General features: G+C 36.1%; 1 protein-coding gene across 1 annotated transcript in view; it reads left to right on the forward strand.

Annotated features, from left to right (window-relative positions):
• The window catches only part of akirin, an 80,725-nt gene that overhangs the window by 39,363 nt on the left and 18,105 nt on the right, over positions 1-23,257 (forward strand). Inside the window, exon 4 of the mRNA XM_090395260.1 lies at positions 11,006-11,077. Within this exon, the coding sequence (XP_090251386.1) occupies positions 11,006-11,077 (72 nt within the window). The remainder of the gene's footprint in view (positions 1-11,005; positions 11,078-23,257) is intronic.

Raw genomic sequence — 23,257 nt, forward strand, 5'->3', positions numbered from 1 at the left:
CACAATTCCAACTAGCTTTCATTTTCCAGTACTGCTCCAGTAGATGCAATTCATTTGCTATTATCAATGATTTTGCATAATTGCTCATATGCCTACCAGAATATCACTTAACCACTCTATTTTCTTTGTGTTCTCCCTGGTGATGTTTCTAAGGATACTGTGTATATTGTTTGCCTCTAGGTAACTGCATCTAGTATTTTGTTCTATAGTGGAGCAACACTTAACACTGCCATTTTCATTGATGTGTTGTCTTGTATTATCATAATAATCCAAGCAGGATGACCATCGTAATTTCTCTGCTTCATTCCCTTGAACAGTGTTTTTGGTCTACTCACGGCATACATGTGCACTGTATGCATCACTGAAACAATTACTTCTGATGCGAAAACTTTTCATTTCTGATTCACTTTAAATTCCTGTTGCTAATTTATGATTTATTTTATTTTGTCTTTTAAAAGACAGATAATGTAGATTATGGAGATATAGTTTTTGTTTCAAGCCATTTGCAATATGTTATTTATTTATTTTTTCTTTGACTTGTAACAAGCCTTGAAGGGTTTTTAGAACTAAAGATTTTATAGGTTCTTGGGATGGGGTTAAAAATTGTTTATGACTTGGTGTTTAGACAATGAGAAGCAGAAACAGAATCAGACCAGAAAATAGTGAAATTCATCTTCTTTAGAACCATTTTGATGTCAAAGTAAACTAAGTGTGGCTTGGGGGAGAAAGTTCCACAGAAATGGAAATTAGAGGAGGTCATCAAGTTCCTGATCAAAGGGTGTACAGTATATGATAGTACTATGTGAAAAATTTACATCATTACTACAGTTTTCCTCTAATGTCAAGACGCCAACATTATCAGATCTTATATTTCTATTGTCTAAGGCACTTTTTACTCTATCAATCCACCTAAATCTTGGTCTTCCTGTGGGTTGTTTTCCTGCCAAACTGGCAGAGAACACTTGTTTTGCTAATCTTTCTTCGCCCATTCTGTTTAAGTGACCATACCACCTGAGATTAGCTCTATAAACGCATTCCTAGATGCTGACAATGTCAAGTTCTTTCCTAATATCCTCGTTTTTTAATATGATATTGTGATTGATTCCATCTGTTCACTCCCCTAATCTTTCTCAGGAATCTCATATCTGCGGTCTCTAGTCTTTGGTCAAGTGTTTTACTTCTCACCCAGCTCTCAGATCCATAAGTTAAAACTGGTTTGAACACTGTCTTCTATACAGCCACTTCAGTGTTCCGACTAATTTCTCTCTTATTCCATATGAATTTATTCAATTGACATCCTACCATACCAGCTTTGTTGATTCTGTTCTCTATTTCCATATTTAATTTACCATCTTCACTAAAAATCGTGCCTAAATAGCTGAAATGTTTTACTTGTTCCACAGGTTCTCCGTTCACAACGCAGTTGACATTTTCAATGATTCTGCCTATTTTCATTGTCTTTGTCTTTTTATTGCTGACCTTCATACCATATCTATTACAACAGTTATTCAATTTAGTCAGAGAATCTTGCAGACTTGTAGCGGATTTATTTAGAAGTATAACATCATCCACATAAAGCAAAGAGCTGACATTAACATCTCCAATTTTGATATCATGTTTAATACCGTTTAATACTACATCCTTGTCTGACACCAGATTTAACATTAAACCATCTTCCTGTACTTCCTTCAATTCTAACTGCTGACTTACAACTCAAATAAAGACCAAGTATTGCTTGATATAATGCCCAATTGACACCATATAATTTTAGCGTATTGAATAGCTTCTCTCTTGGCATCTTGTCACATGCCTTTTCCAGATCGACAAAACTTAAATATAGATCTTTGTTATATTCCCATGCTTTCTCAACTATTTGTTGTAAAGTGAAGATCTGATCCTGACAGCCTCTATTGTCCAATCCAAGTTGTTCTTCACCAAGCTTTTCTTCCACAATTCTTCTCAATCTTTTCTCAAGTATACTTGCATAAATCTTGCCAGGAACACTCAGTAGAGAAATACTCTGTAATTCCCACATTCAGTTTTATTTCCCTTTTTATATATGGGTACTATGAGAGCTCTACTCCAATCATCGGGAATTCGTCCCTCTGTCCAGGCCTTCTGAACTATGCAGTGTAGCCACTGTAAGACTTTTATACCACGATATTTCAGCATTTCTGGTCAAATATCATCTACTCCTGCTGCCTTTCCACATTTCAGGCTTTTGGTGGCTTTTTCCACTTCAGGTAAGGATATGTATTCCTGACTGCATGCCTGGTCAGTGTTTTTTTACCACTGTTCTATCACTACTTGTTTCATTTAGCAATTTTTCGAAGTAATTACTCCATACTTCAAGGATATCTTTTTCCCCCGATTTCATGTCACCTTTATCATCTCTCTCTCCTTTTTACAGCACTCTTTCCTCCATTTCTAAGCTTCTTCAACAATAACACGTAAGAAAACATAATATCTTACTACCTTCTTGGTGTGTGTGTGTGTGTTCCATGTTCTTGCCAAAGTCCGCCCATGACTTTTGTTTAGCTAGTTTTACACAGTGTTTAGCTTTCTTAAATTTGTCTCTGTATTCTCTAAGAGCACAAGCTGACTTATTTGCCAGGAACTTTTGATATGCTTTCTTCTTTTCCTGCACTGCCTCTTTAACTTCCTGTGTCCACCATGGAGTTCTAATTTTCCTATCCTTGCAGACAACCTCACCACATGCTTCTCTGGCTGAATCAGTCAGTGTTTTCTTCAGAGCTTGCCACTGAATTTTTTAAGGCTTGGTTCCTGTTCTCAAACTCTTTTATTTTTTTCAATAATTTCATTCGATTTCATATTGAATTTCATTCAGTAATCTTTGTGTATTTTAGTCTACAGTTCACATCTGAGAGCTGTCTCAACTTTTATTTGCTGTAAAACTTTCTTACGTGTTATTGTTTTCAATATGAAATTCAATTTTATCCTGCTCAAGACTAAATAGTGATCACTTCCAATTTCAAATCTTCTGTACACTGGTGTCCTACAACAGTGGGAAAATATCACTATCAACAATAACGTAGTCGATGAGAATTTTCTTATTCCTTGCCTCTTCTCTCCATGTGAATTTGTGGACATTTTTATGTTGGAACATTGTGTTAGTAATAACCAGTCCAGGTCCTGAGCAGAAATCCAACAGGTATATCTATTATTATTAGCTTTGCTCTTTTCTCCAAATTTTCCCAAAATATATTTGTATGTCTGACAATCATTTCCTACTCTGCTATTTAAATCAAGGACCAACTTTTCCTTTTTCATTGTGTCAGTTCCTTTTTCTAAAGCATCAAAAATTCCTCCATTCTGCCTTAGTAAAACCTTCTGTGGGACCATAAGCACAAATAAGTCTCATTGTCCAGTTCCCCCATTCTCATATTTGCCCACATCACTGTACTTGAGACTGCCTGTCATTCAAGATGATTAGCCTCGTATTTTGTGTTGAATACTATAGCTACTCCTTCTTTTCCTTGATTGTCATTGCCTGAATATAACATTTTGTATTTATTGTTCAGAAAGATCTCACCAGTTTTTGTCTTTTTTGTTTCAGTCACCCCTATTATGTTGATCTGGTACTTATCTAATTCCTCAGCTAGCTCCATTTCTTTGCCATTCAGGCTTGTTATGTTGATAGTACCGATCTTTAACTCTGGTGATGTTGAGTTGGGGTGTGTTTTCAGATTTGTTCCAGTAGCTGACTTTTCACTGTTCGCCCTGGTTACCTCGCGTAAACAACCAGGGCCCTTGTTTAATTGGGCGAAGCCCCAGCCAACATGAAATTTTGTCATGTTGTGCCATAATTTTGTATATTGGTTTAAGCCAATAAGAATACAATTTGGTCAGCTAATCCCGAATTGCCAGTCCATCCTCATTCGTTCAGCATCCAGGTAGATACCCAACAGGGTGCACCACAAGAAGGTGAGTATTGGACATTAGGTCAGAAGACCTCTTAATTGTGAGAACTGACCTTCACAGTTTACTTCAAAGGAGAACTGGTTAAGAAAATATCAGAGATATGAAGGATGATGAGATTTATTCGAGGACTTCTTGCTGGCGAAATTTTAGGTGGGGTGCTTAAGGGTCAAATCTGGATAACTGAGAGGAGACCTCCACATAGCCTTTAAAGGAATGCGGAGAACCAACCAGGGCTTCTGACCTAATGTCCAATCCTCACCTTCTCGTGGTGCACCCTGTTAGGTGTCTACCTAGATACTGAACGAATGAGGATGGGCTGGCAATTTGGGATTTCGCCGACCAAATTGTATTCTTATTGGCTTCAACCAAAATTTCAAATGTCACAGAATACAACGTCACAAAATTTCATGCCGGCTTAGGCTTTGCCCGGTTAAACAAGGCCTCGATGTTTTGCAAGGGAAGCAGGCAAACAGCAAAAAATCAGCTACTGGAACAAATCTGAAAACACACCCCAACTCAACATCACGAGAGTTAAAGATTGGTACAATCAACATAAGAAGCCTGAATAGCAAAGAAATGGAGCCAGCTGAGGAATTAGATAAGTACCACATTGACATAATGGGGGTGACTGAAACAAAGACAAAAAAAGCTGGCGAGATATTTCTGTGCAGTAAATACAAAATGCTATACTCAGGTAATGACAATCAAGGAAAAGTTGTAGTCGATGATTGCAGTAGAGCTCTCATAGTACCCATATATAAAAAGGGAAATAAAATTGAATGTGGAAATTACATATGTATTTCCCTACTGAGTGTTCCTGGTAAGATTTATTCAAGAATACTTGAGAAACGATTGAGAAGAATTGGGGAAGAACAAGCTGGAATCAGGCCAAATAGATGCTGTCAGGATCAGATCTTAACTTTTTGACAAATAGTTGAGAAATCATGAGAATATAACAAAGATCTGTATTTAAGTTTTGTAGATCTGGAAAAGTCATATGACAAGGTGCCAAGAGAGAAGCTATTCAATACGCTACAGTTATATGGTGTCAATGGGGCATTATATCAAGCAATACTTGGTCTTTATTTGAGTTCTAAGTTAGCAGTTAGAATTGAAGGAAGTATAGGAAGATGGTTTTGATGTTAAATCTGGTGTCAGACAAGGATGTACATTATCACCTCTGTTATTCATTATCTATATGGATCACATTATGAAGGAAAGCGAAATTAAACCTGATATCAGAATTCGAGATGTTAATGTCAGCTCCTTGCTTTATGCAGATGATATTATACTTCTAAATAAATCCACTACGAGTCTGCAAGATTCCCTGACTAAATTGAATAACTGTTGTAATAGATATGGTATGAAGGTCAGTATTAAAATGACAATGAAAATAGGTAGAAACGATGAAAATCAACTGCATTGTGAATGGAGAACCTATGGAACAAGTAAAATATTTCAGCTACTTGGACGCGATTTTTAGTGATGATGGTAAATTAAATATGGAAATAGACAATGGAATCAACAAAGCTGGTATGGTAGGATGTCAATTGAATAAATTTATATGGAATAAGAGAGAAATTAGTCAGAACACTAAATTAGCTGTATACAAGACATTGTTCAAACCAATTTTAACTTATGGTTCTGAGAGAGAGCTGGGTCAGAAGTAAAACACTTGACCAAAGAGACTATAGACTGCAGATGTGAGAGTCCTGAGAAAGATTAGGGGCATGAACAGATGGCATCAATGGCAATATGATATTAAAAACGAGGATATTAGGAAAGAATATGACATTGTCAGTCAGCATCCAGGAATGCGTTAGCAGAGCTAATCTCAGGTGGTATGGTCACCTAAACAGAATGGGCGAGGAAGGATTACCAAAACAAGTGTTCTCTGCCAGGTTGGCAAGAAAACCACCCAGAGGAAGACCAAGATATAGGTGGATTGATACACTAAAATGTGCTTTAGAAGGTGATAATTTTGGAATATTGTAGAGGACGTTAGCAATGATGTAAATTTTTCATGTATACTATCATATCCTTTACACCCCTTGAGGGTACATGGCAGGAATTTGATGATGACATTTTAGGCTTCTGTTTGGGTAGGGAAAAATTTCAAAAAAAAAACAAAATAAACCCATATATGTCACTAGTGTGTTAGTGCATGCTCAAATGAACACCAATGTTTTATAGATTCTGAACCTTCTTGTGTTTGGGATTAGGATAAAAGGAGCCTAATTTTTTGAGAAAGAAACTTTCATGGCACAGAAATATATATTTCTGTGCCATGACATCCAGGTTGGTGTAAATGTACTTCTAAATAAATACACTTAAAGTTTTCAGGGATCTAAATTGCAGTTTTTTAAACTGCAGTTTAAAAGGGGGGGGGGATACAAACATTTGTGATTAAAAACAGGTTGGTTATGAAAATAATCTGGAATATAAAAAAATTGGTAAACTTGAAATATTTCAGATATTTTAGGTGCCATTTTTAGTTCTGACTACAAATTAAATTTGGAATTCATAAATGAATAAACAGGACTAGAGAATATTGAAATGAAACCACTTGACATATGACAGATTAATTATGTAAAATGTAATATGATGGGATATTCAACAGTATAGTAGGATTCAGATGAATAAACACGTGAAATGAGAGAAATTCCAAAATATCAATTTTAACTTATCAATCTGTAAATGAAGGTATTAATAATGATTGGTGGAGAATGGGATTTCTTAACCAAGTTAGATTGGAATCTAATGGAATTTACAAATAGTAGCACCACATTAAACTTGACATTATCATCTCTGTGTGTGTGTGTGTGTGTGTGTGTGTGTGTGTGTGTGTGTGTGTGTGTGTGTGTGTGTGTGTGTGTGTGTGTGTGTGAGAGAGAGAGAGAGAGCCAATATCATCTAAGATATAAACACTGGATTAGTAATGTTTAGCAAACCTGGTATTTGACATGAGAAGGACAGAGCAATAAAGATCCAGAGGAAGATCTAGGTGAGTTGATGCAGTTTGCATTACCTTTAGAGGTTCAAAATGAAGCAACTTGACATATGACAGATTAATTTGGAAGAAAATTGTTGGTTGGTTCACAGCTAGTAATGATGAAAATGTAATTGTGATGGGATAACAGTATGCTACATTGCACTTGATGATACACATTAGGAAATTATGTTTTCATTTAGGGAAAGAAGAAAAAAAAGTTTCTCCCAGTCCATCAAAGGCTGTGCTTTTTTAAATAACATAAAACTAATGTACTGCAGTATATGAAAAGTACCCATTTTAAGGTCAGTGATAACAAAATTTACTTATAGGCAACAAAATTTGGCTCTTTTCCTCTACTTTAATTTCTCTAATTACAAATAGAACTGCACTATATACTTTTTTATCAGTGGCTCACCAATTCAGTCCTTGAGCATGAATAAATTCTTTACTGTTAATTTGTATATTACATCTATATTTTCAAGTGATCATCAGGGTAACCCAAGGATGCTATCGCTGCTCAGGTGATTTAGTGTAATATTTCTTCCAAGTTGTGAGAATATCAAAGAACAGTGTGACACTACTATGTTGGAGCAATTATATGTAGTAAATTCGTGAGCCTTAGTATATCAGTTGATTTTGACAGAGTCCTTTGGTTGGAAAGACCAATCTATGACATAAGGAACCTTTATCTGGGCTTTTCAGTGAAAAAGTGAGCAGGTTTTCATCCCTCAAAACAGGCAAACCCTCTCTCTCACACACACACAGGATACTTTCCAACTGCAAGATGGAAGTGATTACAGCCTCACCATCTCATCTTTCTATTGCATATTATGGATCTCAGGTGGAGATAACACTTGACAGGACAGTGTCACATACTGAAAGTGACTAATATCCTGATTAGTACCTGTGAATGTTCCTGTTTGTTGGGTGTGACGTCAGCATAAAAGTGGCTAAATCGTTCATTTTCTGATAACCATACTTCATTAGGAAGATAATCAGTGCTGTACGTGATCCAGTGAATAGTTGCTGGTTCATGAATATATTCTTGTGTGAAGTTCTGTTTCGAGTGGTAAAAGATAAGTTGTGATCACCAGTCTTGGTATTTTGTCTGTTAAAAAGTTTGTGTGTTCATAACTTCCTGATTGAATGATTGCAATAAGTTTGCAATTGTATGGTATTTTATAGCAGTATTTCCACTATTACAGCTGTACAGGTCTGAGTATCAAACAAAAAAATACAGGGTGTCTCAGAATACTCATTACAAACTTCTAGGGTATGTAGGGGAAGGTCCAGGATAGATCAGGTTTTGATTAGCAGCCCATTTCCCCAAATGTGCTATTGCAATAGTATAGGTTGAAAACATTGTGTGCACATCACAAAGAATGTAAACATCAGACACATGGTAAATTAAATTTTAAATTGCATAAACATTTACAAAAGGTGCTTGAAGTTGCAACCACCAACTTCACCTTATGCGCTATGTCTGGCATGGTTTGGATCTTGCCCACTGCAGTCAGTATCATTGCCAACAGATCTTCTACCAACTCTACAGGGGTTTTGTAAATGACTCTTGTGGCACAGACAAAAAAAAAAAAAAAAAAAAAAGTCCGATGGAGTTAAATCCAGTGAATGGCACCTCTGCCTACCAAACATTTGGTGGAGGTAGTGTCGGATGTCATGTGAAAAGTGTGATGGTGCACCGCCGTATTGAAACATGCATGTGTTTCAATATGGTGATAGCATCTCTTGCAGGAATGCCAAGGACATGGGCCATTCAGGTAGGCTGGAAGAAGATATGGTCTGATCAACTCATTACCAACAATGCTAGCTGATGTGTTGAAGGCAGACTTGTTTTTGAATCCATGGTAGTGAATGACATGAGACCAAATGTGACTGTTTTGGCAGTTCCACATTCCTTCATCAGTGCACCAGTTCTGAAAATCTACACAGTGTTGACTGAGCCACCTACAGAACCCAACCCATGGGCAAAATCAGTTGGACCCAGTGCACGAACCTTGTGATACCAGAAGGGTCATGGGTACTCACAGAAAAGGTTCTCCTCAACCTGATGAAGCAGCTCCTCATCGAAGTCAGGAGTATGGCAACTTCTTGGGGCTCCACAGTCATGCTGTTATTTGTTATGAGGTTTAATTGTATTATATAATCTCTGTTTCTAACAATTAATTTTTTATTTCCGAGTGTACCTATATATGCACAAGGGTTCACTCAGATTGGTGCTATGACTTTAACTCTTTCTTTCAGAATTCAAAAAAAAAATCGCTGACTAAATACAAAATAAATACATTTAATAAAACAAAAACAATATATACACTTCAAATAAAGTTACATAATTAACTACAAATTAATTGGATCCAAAGGCCCTTTTAAATAAACTTACAGTTAAGAGATCAGCCATTCTCTGACTCAATCTATTACTGATTTGTTTAACATATACTTCATCTCATTTTACTAGACTAAACACTTTGTTTACACAATAACAAAATGTACATAGCTAGTTTCTGTGTTAAGGCCTCATGTAGCACACATTAATTCTTCTTGACACTGAAGTGTAGATATTTTGAATTCACCTAAGTATAAACACTTTCACTTCATGCAATTTCTTTCCAATCAGCGTTTCTTCAAACGTTCCTTCATTAACAATATCTTCTTTTATTTACGAATACTTGTTGAGAGTCTTCCACCTTAAAACTCAGTTCTACAATTCCCTTTTCGGAATCTGCTATTAATCTTCCAATCAGCGTTTCTTTGAACATTCCTTTAGAATGTTGAATGCAATATCTTCCTTTATTTACCAACATTTGTTGACAGTCTTAAATCTTTAAAAAAAAAACTCATAACTCATAAGATTCCCTTTTCAGAATCTATTAATCTACAATTCCCTTTTCGGAATCTACTATTAATTTTCCTCTGACTGTCACATAAACTTAAGTTCCTCCTAACTTAAATATCTGCCTTCCAGCATTTTTCTTTCTCCCCAAATGCTCTCTTGTTTTCTCCCATTACCTCTATGCTGAACGCTTTTCTGTCGGCTGTCAATCACCCATCAAACTCCTGGGTGAGCCTGTGCACTTCATGAATGTGGCAAGCGAGAAGCTAAGTATAATGGCTGACACGTTGTCTCCATCAGCGACAAGAGAATGTCTTCACAAAATACAACACTTAATATTTTAAACTACAATAAAAATTTCTGAAAGTAACACAGCTCTCCAAATCCAGTAAGTACATAAATTTTTAACTGCTTTACATTTCATTTTGACAAATTAACATCTATAACTGGCACATCGCAAGTGCCGACAGTATGTATTATGAAACCAACACTGCTGACCTTACCATTACATTGAACTTGGCTGTACATTAACATGTTGGCATAGTCAACATTCATGTAATTGCCATTATGTATTAATGTGATGTCATCAATGCGACACTGCACTATCATCACTAGGGAGAGGATTTTTACGGTTTCAGCATGAATTCAACCTGAGGGATTCTACCAAAATGAGAGAGTCCATTGGCTGATCACCTCTTTGTTTGTTGTGGTTGAGGTCATAATAAAATTACATAATCATCCTTTTACCTAGTTACCACAAACTACTTCTTGATGTCAATAGTCTGATCCATACCATTGGCTGAACTTGTGTCAGCCCAGACTGGAAATGTTTTCGCCCTGTACCATGCATGTTCTGCAATCCCTGTATATCAATTGTATGTTTATTCAAAAATGTATCTTCAAATATTCAATATTTGTATTCAAAAACTCAATGATAAAGTTCATGAAAATGCAAACAAAGTTGGCATGCCATCCATTTGTTATGTGGAAATCTGTCAGTACTGCTGCAGTGTTTTATTCACATATTTGACTCTTTCAAACAAGTAGTAAAAAAGGAGAAAATAATCATACACTGTATGACTGCCATTGCACACTGTTGTGGCATCTAATGTGTGGAGATTCCTGTTACTTTCAAATAACATGCAAGACATTCAGAAATAAATTATTGCATGCATGAATTGATATTTAAGTATCAGTAATAAAGAATTGTTTTACTTTTTCAGAACAATATGACACTTTTGTAAAATTCACCTATGATCAAATTCAGAAGAGGTTTGAAAGTGGAACCCCAAGCTGTAAGTATTAAATCATCATGTAAAGTAATTGTTGGATCTTCATCAAAACATAATTAGTTGCTTACAGGGAAATGTTGAGAAATTTGTGATTAGGTAATATTGGTGCAGATTTGAAAAGTAAGATGATTAGTGATTGACGACACTAATAGTTCTTTCTATTAAGGAGAAAATGTGTGTTTTTTGCAGATTTAAAGTGGACATCGAGGTTTAAAATAAGACCTCATATATTTGTAAAGTGGATTGGGAAAACTTTTTTTACATGTGCATTCTGATTCTCTTTCCTTAAGTATCATAGTTGTTTTAAAGCTGAAATTGAAAATAATGTGGAATATACAGTAATGAATTCTTTGCAGAGCCAGCATACACGTTGAAATTTCCATCCATCCCTGCAAACTTGGCATTACCTCTCTCCGCTAGGTACATCTTTCAGAATAGTAACAGTGAAAATATTAATTGACCAAGAAGCCTCCTTAAATTATTAACATAAGGTTTGGTCTAGTATACTGTTTAGCAGCTGTGTAACCATATTAAAGCAGTATATCAGTAGTATTCAAAACAATGTTCAATATATCCATGGGAGGTGAGAAATGAGTCCAATCATAATTTTTGGCTAGTTCTGGCTTACTTTAGTGACATGGTGTCATTATACTGAAAGGTGAAGTGGAATTGCTAAGATGGTGTGTGTATAGACTTCACCTTACCACTGCCTGCATTGTTCACTCCTAGATATATTCCCCAGCCTAATGATTTCACTTAAGAAATTGACTGTTAACAGGTAACTGGTCTAAATTCTTCCCCCCCCCCCCCCACACACACACGCTGCTATGTAAGCTAGACTATTCTCATGCCTTCTAGAGGTAAAATCCTTGGCTATTTCTGTGAAATTCATTCAGTGTTGTGATGTCATCCACTTTTTCAATATGAATCCCATCCTAATTACTCTCAAAACATCTAAATGCCCTGATTTTTCTGTTCAAGTGATCTTTATAAATGTTCTGTAAATGTTTGTCCTCTACTTGCTTCACATTATAACGTGGTTGTGAATTGTTGTCTTGTGGATGCAACAGTTCATCACTAGGTTGTAACGAACTGTTGTAATTTTCAAACTCTTTCATTTTTCAAAGAAGGGAAATTTGACACCACCTGTTAGCAAGTACATTGTACTATACCCATGCTGGCCTGATTGGCAGAGTGGTAAGCATACCCCCTCTCCAACCAGCAAGTCACAGGTTTGAATTCCACCATGGGCATGGATGTTTATAACTATCTTACCTTGTGTACTGTAATAATCTTTTGATGTGGCTCAGTGTGACCTTTGCTGTCGTTTTACCATTAAAACTATAAATCTTCATCACTAAACCCACAGGATGGCATGCCACAAAATAGATATTAAATAAATGTGCATTCAGTGTTTTTTCTCAAGCTTGCCAAAGTTTCATCTGCTTGGAAATTTATGTATTAGTTTGATTCTTTCTCTCTCTCTCTCTCTGTAAGTAACTGGAAACAATCTTTACTTTTCCACGTTATCATAGCAAGATATATTGTGAGTAGCACCATTGCAAAAAAAAAAGATGAGAAATAAATTTGTGATGTATCAAAAGATTTACTCATGAGTGCTTTAGCATTTTGGAACATTTGAACAGTTTTTATTATTAAAAGTGAACTTTTAATGATTTGTCATAATTTTATGAATTGAATCGAATTGGTTACGTTGTTATGATAAACCCACAAAAATGAAATAATACCAGTGAATCTGTTTCAGATAGAAACAAAACTAGCGTTTCAAAGATTACAGACTTGAACAAGATGCTTGACATTAACAGAGAAGCCGAAAGAATTGAATGCACAGCTGTTTTGCACGCTAATCTGTAATTTTTTTCATTTGCCTTGAAAAATGAAAGGTTATGAATGCTTTTTACTTTGTTGAAATTAAAGCTATCATTAATAAAAGCACATATCATATGCACTAAATTTTTGTGATTGGGGACTGACTGATATTGAAATTTTCTTGGACTCCCATTAATTATAGTAAGACTAACCCACTGTATCCTGAACAACATTGACACAGCCACTCTCATCTGGTGTTATGTGATATTATTTTAAAAAAAAAAAAAAAAGCAAGCAGGGTGGTCATTGACATCTTTCATTCCTGGTTTGAGTTATTGTCTTCTGATGAAAACATTCCAAACCTGATGCTTCACTGAAACACTTTTTATAGATATCAAAAGTATGTACAGGTATTCCTTGCTTAACGTGCCGAAATTAATTGCAGCAATCCCTTGACTGAAGCGCCTTTAACTTTGCGGAGCTCGCAGCTGATCTGACAGATACATGCAAAATGTTGGATATAAATATTCTTACACAATTCAGTGTATAGCTTGGAGGTCATGAGTATCTGTGCATTCATATGCATGTTACGAGTTTTTTTGTTACTGTTTTTTGCTATCAGTTTGGTTTAACATATGTTATGTAAAGGTTTGTGATATTTAACAGTAAATTGTATCTGAGAGATACCGTGACCTCCGATGTCAGTATAGTATGGTTTAGATGGATATTCTTTGTTCAATAATTTTTAGATTGTAACTGAAAATAAATAAACCATCATCTATTATTGAAATAGAGAGCCAAAAGCTTATTTGTTATACATCTCCTTTAGGAGATGTGTTTTACATTTATGGAAAATACTAAGGAAAGTGATCTGGAGCTTACTCCACCTTTATTAAAAGTTGCCCATTAGGTTACTTATGCTTGCATCCGTCGAAACTTATAGTTTCTATATATTCGGCATGAAACTCTTGTAGTTTCTATATTCGGCTATGAAATAATGTTGGATTCAATATCCACTTAATTTGTACCATCATGTATTATATTTGCAGTATTTTTTCTTTGTTTTATTGCTTGTTTGCCGAGATCTGGAGAGTCATTTTGCTTGTTATCGTAGAATTTATGCCGATAAGAAAAAAATTAAAACTGTTCTAAAACACTTGATAACTTCTTTTGATAAAAAAATTGCAGTAAATAATGTAGGTACAAGTATTTATTAAACATTTACTTTGCATTCAGTTCTTATCTTTCCTAAAAGAGTACCATATAAAACGAATTATTAATACAGTAATTGATCATGGACGAATTGTAATTTTTATCATTGCTTATTAGATTTGATTAACGTGGTAACATCGAAGGATTAATTAAACGTGTTAATTGAAGGATACCTGTATTTCACTTTAAATTCTTATCTTCAGAGCCTGAAGGTAAGAAATGCTTCATGAAAAGGACACTTTTTGACACGTAAACATTGCATCACATTAGCATATTCAAAATACGTACACCTTTTGAGCCATTTTAAAAATGTACAGATGGCACAGTGGATCAAATTCTTAGTGTTCTAGTACTTTTAAACTGCTCATAAGGTGATGATGTAGGGTGAGCTTTGACACAATAGCAGCTAGAGGCTGTGATTGGTTATTGTGTCAGCCAATCCAATTGAACGTTGTCATTTGTCATGAGTTGCTGTTTTTGTTTTCTGAGTTTCATCTGTTTTGCATGCATGAAGTGTGAACTGACGTAGGCAAGTTTTTATATATAATATAGACAAGTTTGCACGATAAATTTATAGCTTTTTTTGTCCATATTAACAATGGGAAACAGTATTGTAGTAAAAGGAGTTATGCCTTATCCTCATCTTCCAAATTTTACACCTTTTGAGTAATTCAGATATACTAACCAAATATAGTATTCTGCTTCATTGTTTTCTAATATACAGTATCTTAAAACAAACACACTGTCCCCCACTCTGCACACAGATTTGGTTACAATTAGTTGCATTAGACCAATTAAGATGCGCACTGATAAAACTTTCACGCATCAATAAAAATACAATCGTACAGTCAAACTGGCATGAATTTTGTCGTGCAGGTTGCATAAGCCACGACAGCACACCCAACCAAAACGAGCATGCTACACCACTGATATATGCATGTTTCTTTAAAACATCTTTCCTTGGTTGTTTATGTTCAGTTTGAAGAAGAAATAACCAGAAGGCCATCTTTCAGGTGATGTTACAGTGGTATTATCTGGATGTCTGAGAGGGAGATAGGTGGAAGAGTAAAAGTTGAAATAAATTGTTTTGGTGAATTCCCAGAAGGCTTGTACTGCCATTTGAGCAGAAGCATTAATAGATGTTAATACTATAATGATTTTTTGCATCTATACAGTATAAATTCATTTTTATTTTCTGCACTGGTATTGAAAATCATCTGGTTAATAAGAAGCATTTTTCAGTTTTATCATATTTAGCAGAGAAAGTATGTTAAACATACTTTCTCTGCTATAATGCCATGAATAAACTGATCTCTACTAGCTGTTTTACAATGTCATGTTGCAAAGTCTCGGTGATTAATAACACATATTGTGATATGTTTGGATGAGAAATAGAGAGGAAAGCAATGAAGATACATAAAAGAGGAAACACTTGTAAACAGAAAAATTTATTTTTATGAAGTACGAATGGGTATTAGCATTGTTTGCACTAAAGGTAAATGTGAAAAGGCAGTTGGAGTAGATGGTATTTGACCAGAAGTGCTCAAATGTGTAGGTATTATAAAAAGTTTTATGGTTACTACTCTGCATAATGCTGGCCTGGTTGGCTGAGTTGGTAGCGTATCCGCTCTCAGCCAAAAGGCTGTGGGTTCGAATCCTGCCATGGTCATGAATGTTTGTGATTATCTGTGAAAGTGGTGGTGGGAGGGGGGGTAGATGGTGTTGATGTAGCTGATGGTAGTTGCAATTCGCTGTAGTTGATGGATTTGAGTGGAAGAGTTGTAGAGTAGGTGCCTTCTCCTTGTTGAGTCTTAGGAGTTCAAAGACTCAATGAGGGAAGACACCTACTCTACAACTTTTCATCTCCACCGCTCAATCCACCAAGTACAGCGAACCTCAACTAACATAATAATAGTAATTCAAATTGCCCTGGTCACATGAATCAAATTCCAGGTGACTAGAGCACAGCTCTCATGGTGCCGTTCTATGGGGGGGGGTGGAATAATCAAACAGTATGAGAATTAGAGGAATTTCCTTATTGAGTATTCCAAGTGAGCTTTATGCAAGCATATTTCACAAAGGCTGAGAAAAATTATAGAAAGCAAAAAAAAAAACTTTGAGAACTAGCTGTGTTCAGGCCAAATAGAGGTTGCCATGAATGCATTTTGCACTTTAAGACAAACAGTTGAAGAGATCAGAAAAAAGCATATGACAAGATACCAAGGGAAAAGCTATTCAAAATGTTACAATTACATAGTGTAAATTATATCAAGCAATATATATTTGAGTTGTAAGTCAGCAATTAGAATTGAAAGAGGAAGATGGTTTGGTGTTAAATCATGTGTGAGACAGACAGCATGCACATTATCTCCACTGTTATTCGTCAGCTATGTGGACTGCATATGAGTTAAAGTGGCATTAAACTTCATATCAAAATTGGATATAATCTCATCTCTTTACTGTATGCAGATGACGTTATATTCCTAAATAAATATAGTACAGATCTGCAGGATTCCCTAGCAAATTTGAGTAATGGCTTAGGTAAATTTTGTAGTCAAAGCAAATCAGCAGTAAAAAATAGGCAGGTACAGTGAAAATGTCATTAAGAAACTGAATAACCTATAGAATAAGTAAAACATTTCACCAGTTAGGCACAATTTTTAGTGAAAATGGCAAACTAGATATGGAATAAGAAAGAAATTTGTCAAAACATAAACTAGCTGTATATAAGATAGCATTCAAACCAATTTTTAACTTATGTATCTGATGTTATACTTTTAAATAAATTCAAAGTCTGCAGGATTCCCTGACAGAATTGAATAACTGCTGTAATAAATAATATTTTAATAAGACAGTGAAAATAGGCTGAAACATTAACACCATCATGAATGGAGAACATGTAGAACAAATTTTGGCTATTTAGGCACAATTTGGTGAAGTGAATATGGCAAATTAATTATGGAAATAGACAACAGAATTTGCAAAGCTGATATGATAGGAAGTCAATTGAATAAATTTATATGGAATAAGAAATTAGTCAAAACACAAAACTAGCTGTATACAAGACTGTGTTCAAACTAATTTTTGTATGGATCTGAGAGTTGGAGTGGCAACCACAGATATGACATTTCTGAGAATTAGGAGAGTGGACAGATGGCATCAGTAGCAGAACCATGTTTAAAAAAATAAGGATATTAAGAAACTTGAGATTGTTAGCAATCTGAAATGTGTGAGCAGAACCTAGCTACAGTGGTATGGTAATTCAAACAGGCTGGGATAGGGAAGATTAGAAAAGCATGTGTGTGTGTGTGTGTGTGTGTGTGTGTGTGTGTGTATTATTTATTTATTTATTTTTCATTAAATACCCAACAAAAGACCAATGTTTAGGTGAATTAATACAGTAAGAAGTGCCTTAAAAGCTGAAATAGATCTTGATGATATTGGAATCCTGACAGAAAACAGATTAACTTGGAGGATAATTGTTGATGGAAAGTTGATAATGATGTAAGCTGTTCATTGCTTGTGTGTGATATCCTGTACATTCCTTGACGGTATTATAAAAAAAATCTTAGACATAGCAATAACCATTTCTTTAAACTTTTTGAATGCTCAGTACCAGACATTCAGAACATTCCTTCATTTCTGTCTCACTGTCATCAGGAATTTGATCATCAGTTAGTAAATATGACTTTTGTGTAGTTAACTAAAGAAAGGAAAATTACATAGCATATTTCATTTATCTAACAGCAGTTAGACAAAAAAAAAAAAGTTCCAAAAACGATGTGTTATGGATACGTTATTGAACAGTCAAAAGTTTTAGGAAATTGTCATTTCAGTGCCTAGGATTTGTTTTAAACAGATTGTTTTCGTAAATGACAGTTTATTTTTATATGCCATACATTCATTTTCAAATCTTGGTGATCTTGTGAACAAAGGCTCTTAATCCCACTTGACCTCTTACTCTTTCTTTCAGCAATTGTAAGTTCAAGTTGCTAAGTTCTTTTATGTTGTCCATCCAACTGTTGCAGTCTTCCTCTTCTGTTTATAGCACTCTTCCCCAGCATAACTACCTTTTCCAATAATTCTGAATGAATGAATTGAAAGGTGATAAATTTTTTATGAGAGAGGACTTGAAAGTATTGTTAAAGGTAGCGAAAGAAAAGAGTGACTGAGTTAGAATGGTGAGTCTGTTACTGCGGTATGACAGAGAGGAGTTTAGAAGGAGGGCCATAATCACAAATGACGTTATGCGGACGGTGTGGTGTGGAATTCGTGGACGTATGGAATGAGTTTGATGGGCGAAAGGACTTATACAAGATGGATAGCCTGCATTTGTATGGACTTGGTGTGCAGAGACTGGAAAAAGTGTTGCTGAACGAAGTGAAAATGGATGTGCAGAACCAGGGAAACTAGAACTACCAAGGAAGGGGGGGAGTGGGTATCCAGACATCAGTGAGACAGTTGAGTGTAAAAATGTATATAATGTACCTGAGCCAGCACTAAGGACAAAAATGGGAATGGGACATTTAGAATAACGCATCAAGATAGGAGTGGGACAAAGGGATCACTGCAATTCATGTATACTAATGCCAGGAGTATTAGGAACAAGAAGGAAGAATTTTTGGCCTTGATTGGCTCTTCCTGGCTACAGTTATTGGCATTAGTGAAACATGGCTGACGGAAGATGATATAGTTAGTGGGATAGAATGTGTAGGTTATAGTATGTTTAGGAGGGACAGAGAGAATAAAATTGGGGGAAGGGTGTTATTGATGATAGCTGATGAACTGCAGCCAAGGAGAATTGAAGTATTGCAGGATAGTGAAAGGAGCTCATTTGAGGCTATTTTGTGTGAGATTGATACTGGCAGAATAAAATATACAGTTGGGTGCTGCTATAGACCAGGTGATGGAATAGATGGTGGAGATGGTATGCATAAACAAATTGATGAAATCAGTGGAAGGAGGGTAATTATTATGGGGGATTTCAACTATGGTAACATTGATTGGAAGAGGAGAGGACATATGTGAGGAAGGAAATGGATTTTATTCAATTATTAAGGGATAACTATCTGAAACAGCATGTAATTGAAAATACTAGGGGTGTGAGAGTGCTTGACCTGGTAATAGTATCTGAGAATTTGACTGTAATGAATATGACCATGTTGCCACCTATTGGTGAGAGTGATCATAAAGTCTTGACCAGGGAGGTGGCTAAAGGTGTGCAATTTGTGATTAAGACAGGGTATATGTGGAATTACCGTGCTGGCAAGTATGACAAGTTTAGGAGATTGCTTGGATCAGTGCCATGGCATGTACAACTGCAAGGGCTGGACGTCGATAGAGCATGGGAAGTGGTCAAAGAGCATTTACAGGAGGTTATGGCTGATTGTATACCTAAGGTCCGAATAGTGAAACAAGTAGGGGTTAAATGGATGAATAACACCATTAAGCTTGAGCTGCAAAAAAAGAAACAACTATGGAGGGAATTTAAAGAAAGAGGTGACCTGCAGGCACACGAAAGGTATAAAGTGCAGGCCAGAAGGTTAACGAGTGTGGTAAAAACAGCAAAAGCCGATTATGAAAGGAAACTAGCTATGCAAGCAAAAGAGAATCCCAAACAGTTCTTTCAATATGCTGCAAGCAAGAAAAAAACTGTACATGGCAAAACGATGGTAAAGAGTTCACTGAACCAGTCGATATAGTGGAGTTACTGAGAGTGCACTTTGCAAAAGTATATCATCCAGGTGGTGACATTGAAAAAATGAAGGAACCATTAGTTTATATGGGAATTGTGATGAATGAAGTGGAGGTGAATAGTCTATTACAGAACCTTAATGTGAATACATCTGTGGGATTGGATGGTATACCGGCATGGGTCTTGCATGAAGCGGCTAAGGAATTATCAGTGCCCTTGACCATGTTGTTTAATCTGAGTCTCGGGTCTGGCTTAGTCCCAAAGGCGTGGAAAGAGGGGAAATAGTTTCACTGCATAAAGGAGGATCCAAGACTATGGTTGCAAATTACCGACCGATCAGCATATCAGGAGTAGTTGTCAAGGTCTTGGAGAAAGTAGTCAAGGGAAAAATACAGGAATGGATTGATGAAATGAGATACTGTACAGAGGACAGCATGGCTTTGTGAAGGGTAGATCATGCCTCAGTAACTTACTCAAGTTTTATAACAAGGTGACGGCTGAACTGGATAAGGGAAATGGGTTTACAGTGATACTGCTGGACCTGGCAAAGGCATTTGACATGATACCACATGGAATTCTAATCCGTAAACTGCAACATATGGGAATGGATATAGGGTTGGTGAGATGGATAGCTGGGTGGTTGATGGAGAGATATCAAAGAGTAGTTTATTCAGGAGTAGAGTCCAAAAGACGGCCTGTGACTAGTGGTGTGCCACAGGGTTCTGTTCTCGAACCACTGCTGTTTAATCTGTTCATTAACGATATAGGGAAGGGTCTAAGTGGGACAGTTCATTTGTTCGCTGATGATGCAAAGTTGGGTAGGGCGATAGTGAACGCAGTAGATGTCAAAGTCTTGCAAGATGACTTAGGTAGATTGGAGTTCTGGACTAAGGAGAATGGATGTCAATTTAATGTGACAAAATGTAAGGTTATGCATTTCGGAGTGAAAAGATTAGCAGCAGTATACCATATTGGTGGAACTGTACTCAAAGAGATTGATGAGGCCAGGGACTTGGGAGTGTTGGTGGATAGGGAGATGAAGTTTAGGAGGCACATTGCGAAAGTAGCTAAATCAGCTCATCAACTCACTTGGTTGTTGAAAAATACCTTGACGAGCAGAGACAAGCAAGTTATTGTACCTCTGTACCGAGCCCTGATAAGACGTCATCTCGGCTACTGGGCCCAGATTTGGTCACCTTGGTTCCTTCTTGATGGGGAGGAGGTGGAGAGGATCCAGAGGCGATTGACTAAGATGATAGCAGGTCTATGGAATGAACCATATGAGAACAGGTTGAAGATTTGTGGGTTGCAGAAACTAGTTGATAGGCGGAAAAGGGGAGATTGCTAAAAGGATTCTATAGGATTTAATTCAGATGATATTTTTGAGATCAGGACTGGTGGTGAGAGAACTAGGGTACACCCATGGAAGCTGGGCAAGAGTGTGGTTAGCAGGGGTGTTAGAGCTGGGTTCTTTACTTTTAGAGTGGTAAATGAGTGGAATAAGCTGCCAGAGTCTGTTGTGGGTGCTATGACAGTGAGTGAGTTCAAGGCAAGGTATGATAGATACTGTGAGAATGTTGAACAGTTGTGTGAACATGATGTTTAGGGCCTCCCTCGATGAGTCTAAGGACTCCTGGAGTAGCCGTTAGTAGTAATAATAATATATATATATACAGGGTGTTCGGGATAAATTTGACATATTTATAATTAATTATATTTTTCCGTAAGTTACATGTATTAACACACACTTCTCTTCATTTAAAAGTTTGGACCCTTCTTCATTCACATACAAGATGTCAGAAAGGATGGATAGCTGGAACCCACCTGAATCATGGAAGAGAATAACTTGTATCATGATGATTCGTGCCCGCCATCAAAATAAGGATATTACGACTGCTGCCCAATGCTCCCTGAATACAGTAAAAACAATCAGGCATGAACTAGAGACTTGCAATGGTGACTACGAGGATGTAGCAAGAAGAAAGATCCCTAGCAGACGATCTGATTGCGTTCGTACAGCAGAATTCCTCGCAAATCTGCAGGAACAGGTGTTGAAGAACCCTGGCATTGGAATTCGGGCTTTGTTCGTGGAGTTGCTAACTGTAGTCAAGCCCTGGATAACAAGGGTAGGCAATGGTAGGCCGTATGTATGGCAGCAGGATTCGGCCCCTTGCCACACCTCTGGGAAAAGTCAAAAATGGTTGTCTGAAAATTTCTACGACTTCACCAGTCCAAATGTTTGGCCTCCAAACTCCCCAGACCTTAATCCCATGGATTATTTTGTATGGGGCGCAGTTGAAAAAGACACCAATCGCACTTCCAGTAATACAAAAGCCCAGTTAATGGATAAAATTAAAACAGTTTTTGCGGCCCTTCCCAGGGAGACTGTAGCATCAGCTTGTTCGAGGTTCCGAAGCAGAATTGAAGCTGTGATCGATGCTAATGGTGGTTATTTTGAGTAAATCTTGTTGATAGTATTGTAATTAACTCTGCCTGTAATGTTTTTTTGTCAATTCATTAAATTTAATAGATACAAAGAAGATTTTCTTTTTCCTTACGAAACTGTCAAATTTATCCCGAACACCCTGTGTGTGTGTATATATATATATATATATGTATATATATATCGGAATAAAATATTTATTTCTCTATTTTGGAAAACCAAAGTTAGAAAAAACAACAGATTGATTACAAACTCACAAGTTACAGGAAATGCTGGTTGATTAAAAAAAAAAGTTAATGTGAAATTTGGCATTGTTTGGACCTCGCAATATTTTCAGTCAAATTGATATGAAGAGGTGGCCAATCGCAGACAATCATCCAAATGATCATTTGTAATTTGGTTAATTGATTTGAAAAAGCGGATTCTGACAAGTATGTCGATCCAAAACACGACAGAATTTTTCGCGACAGAATATCAGTTAATATTGGGAATTTTTCATGTGCATACTTCCAAATGACTTCATTGTTTATTGATTTTAAATGTAAACTATTCTGAATGTTTATTATCTCAAGTTCTACTTCAGCTTGGTTTATATCAAACAGCCCACTAATTTTATTTGAAATTTCTGTGATGTTCAAGTTTTCTTGAAATGGATTATTAATAAAAGATACAATCATTTCAGTTTTATTAAAATCTTTAAATCTTGAATTTATTTCTTCCTCAACTAATTCTATTTCATGGATAAATTCTTTTAAATCATAGCGAAGCATTTCTTGATTTTGTTCAAAAAATTTTAATAAATATGGAGATGTCTAAATTTGCAGTCATTTATATTTTTCTTTAATAAAAGTAAGTATTGTTGGAAAGTTTTTATTGAACTTAACATGTCAATTAAATTTTTATCTATGCCTTGTAACTCTAAATTTAAATTGCTTAATTTCATACAGAAATCTACTAAAAATGATAAGTGTAACAACCATCTTTTATCACTCAATTGTGGATA

Source organism: Typopeltis vanoorti, chromosome 7, assembly GCF_054136105.1.
Source record: "Typopeltis vanoorti isolate ZY-2024b chromosome 7, IOZ_Tvanoo_1.0, whole genome shotgun sequence".
Lineage (NCBI taxonomy): Eukaryota > Metazoa > Arthropoda > Arachnida > Uropygi > Thelyphonidae > Typopeltis > Typopeltis vanoorti.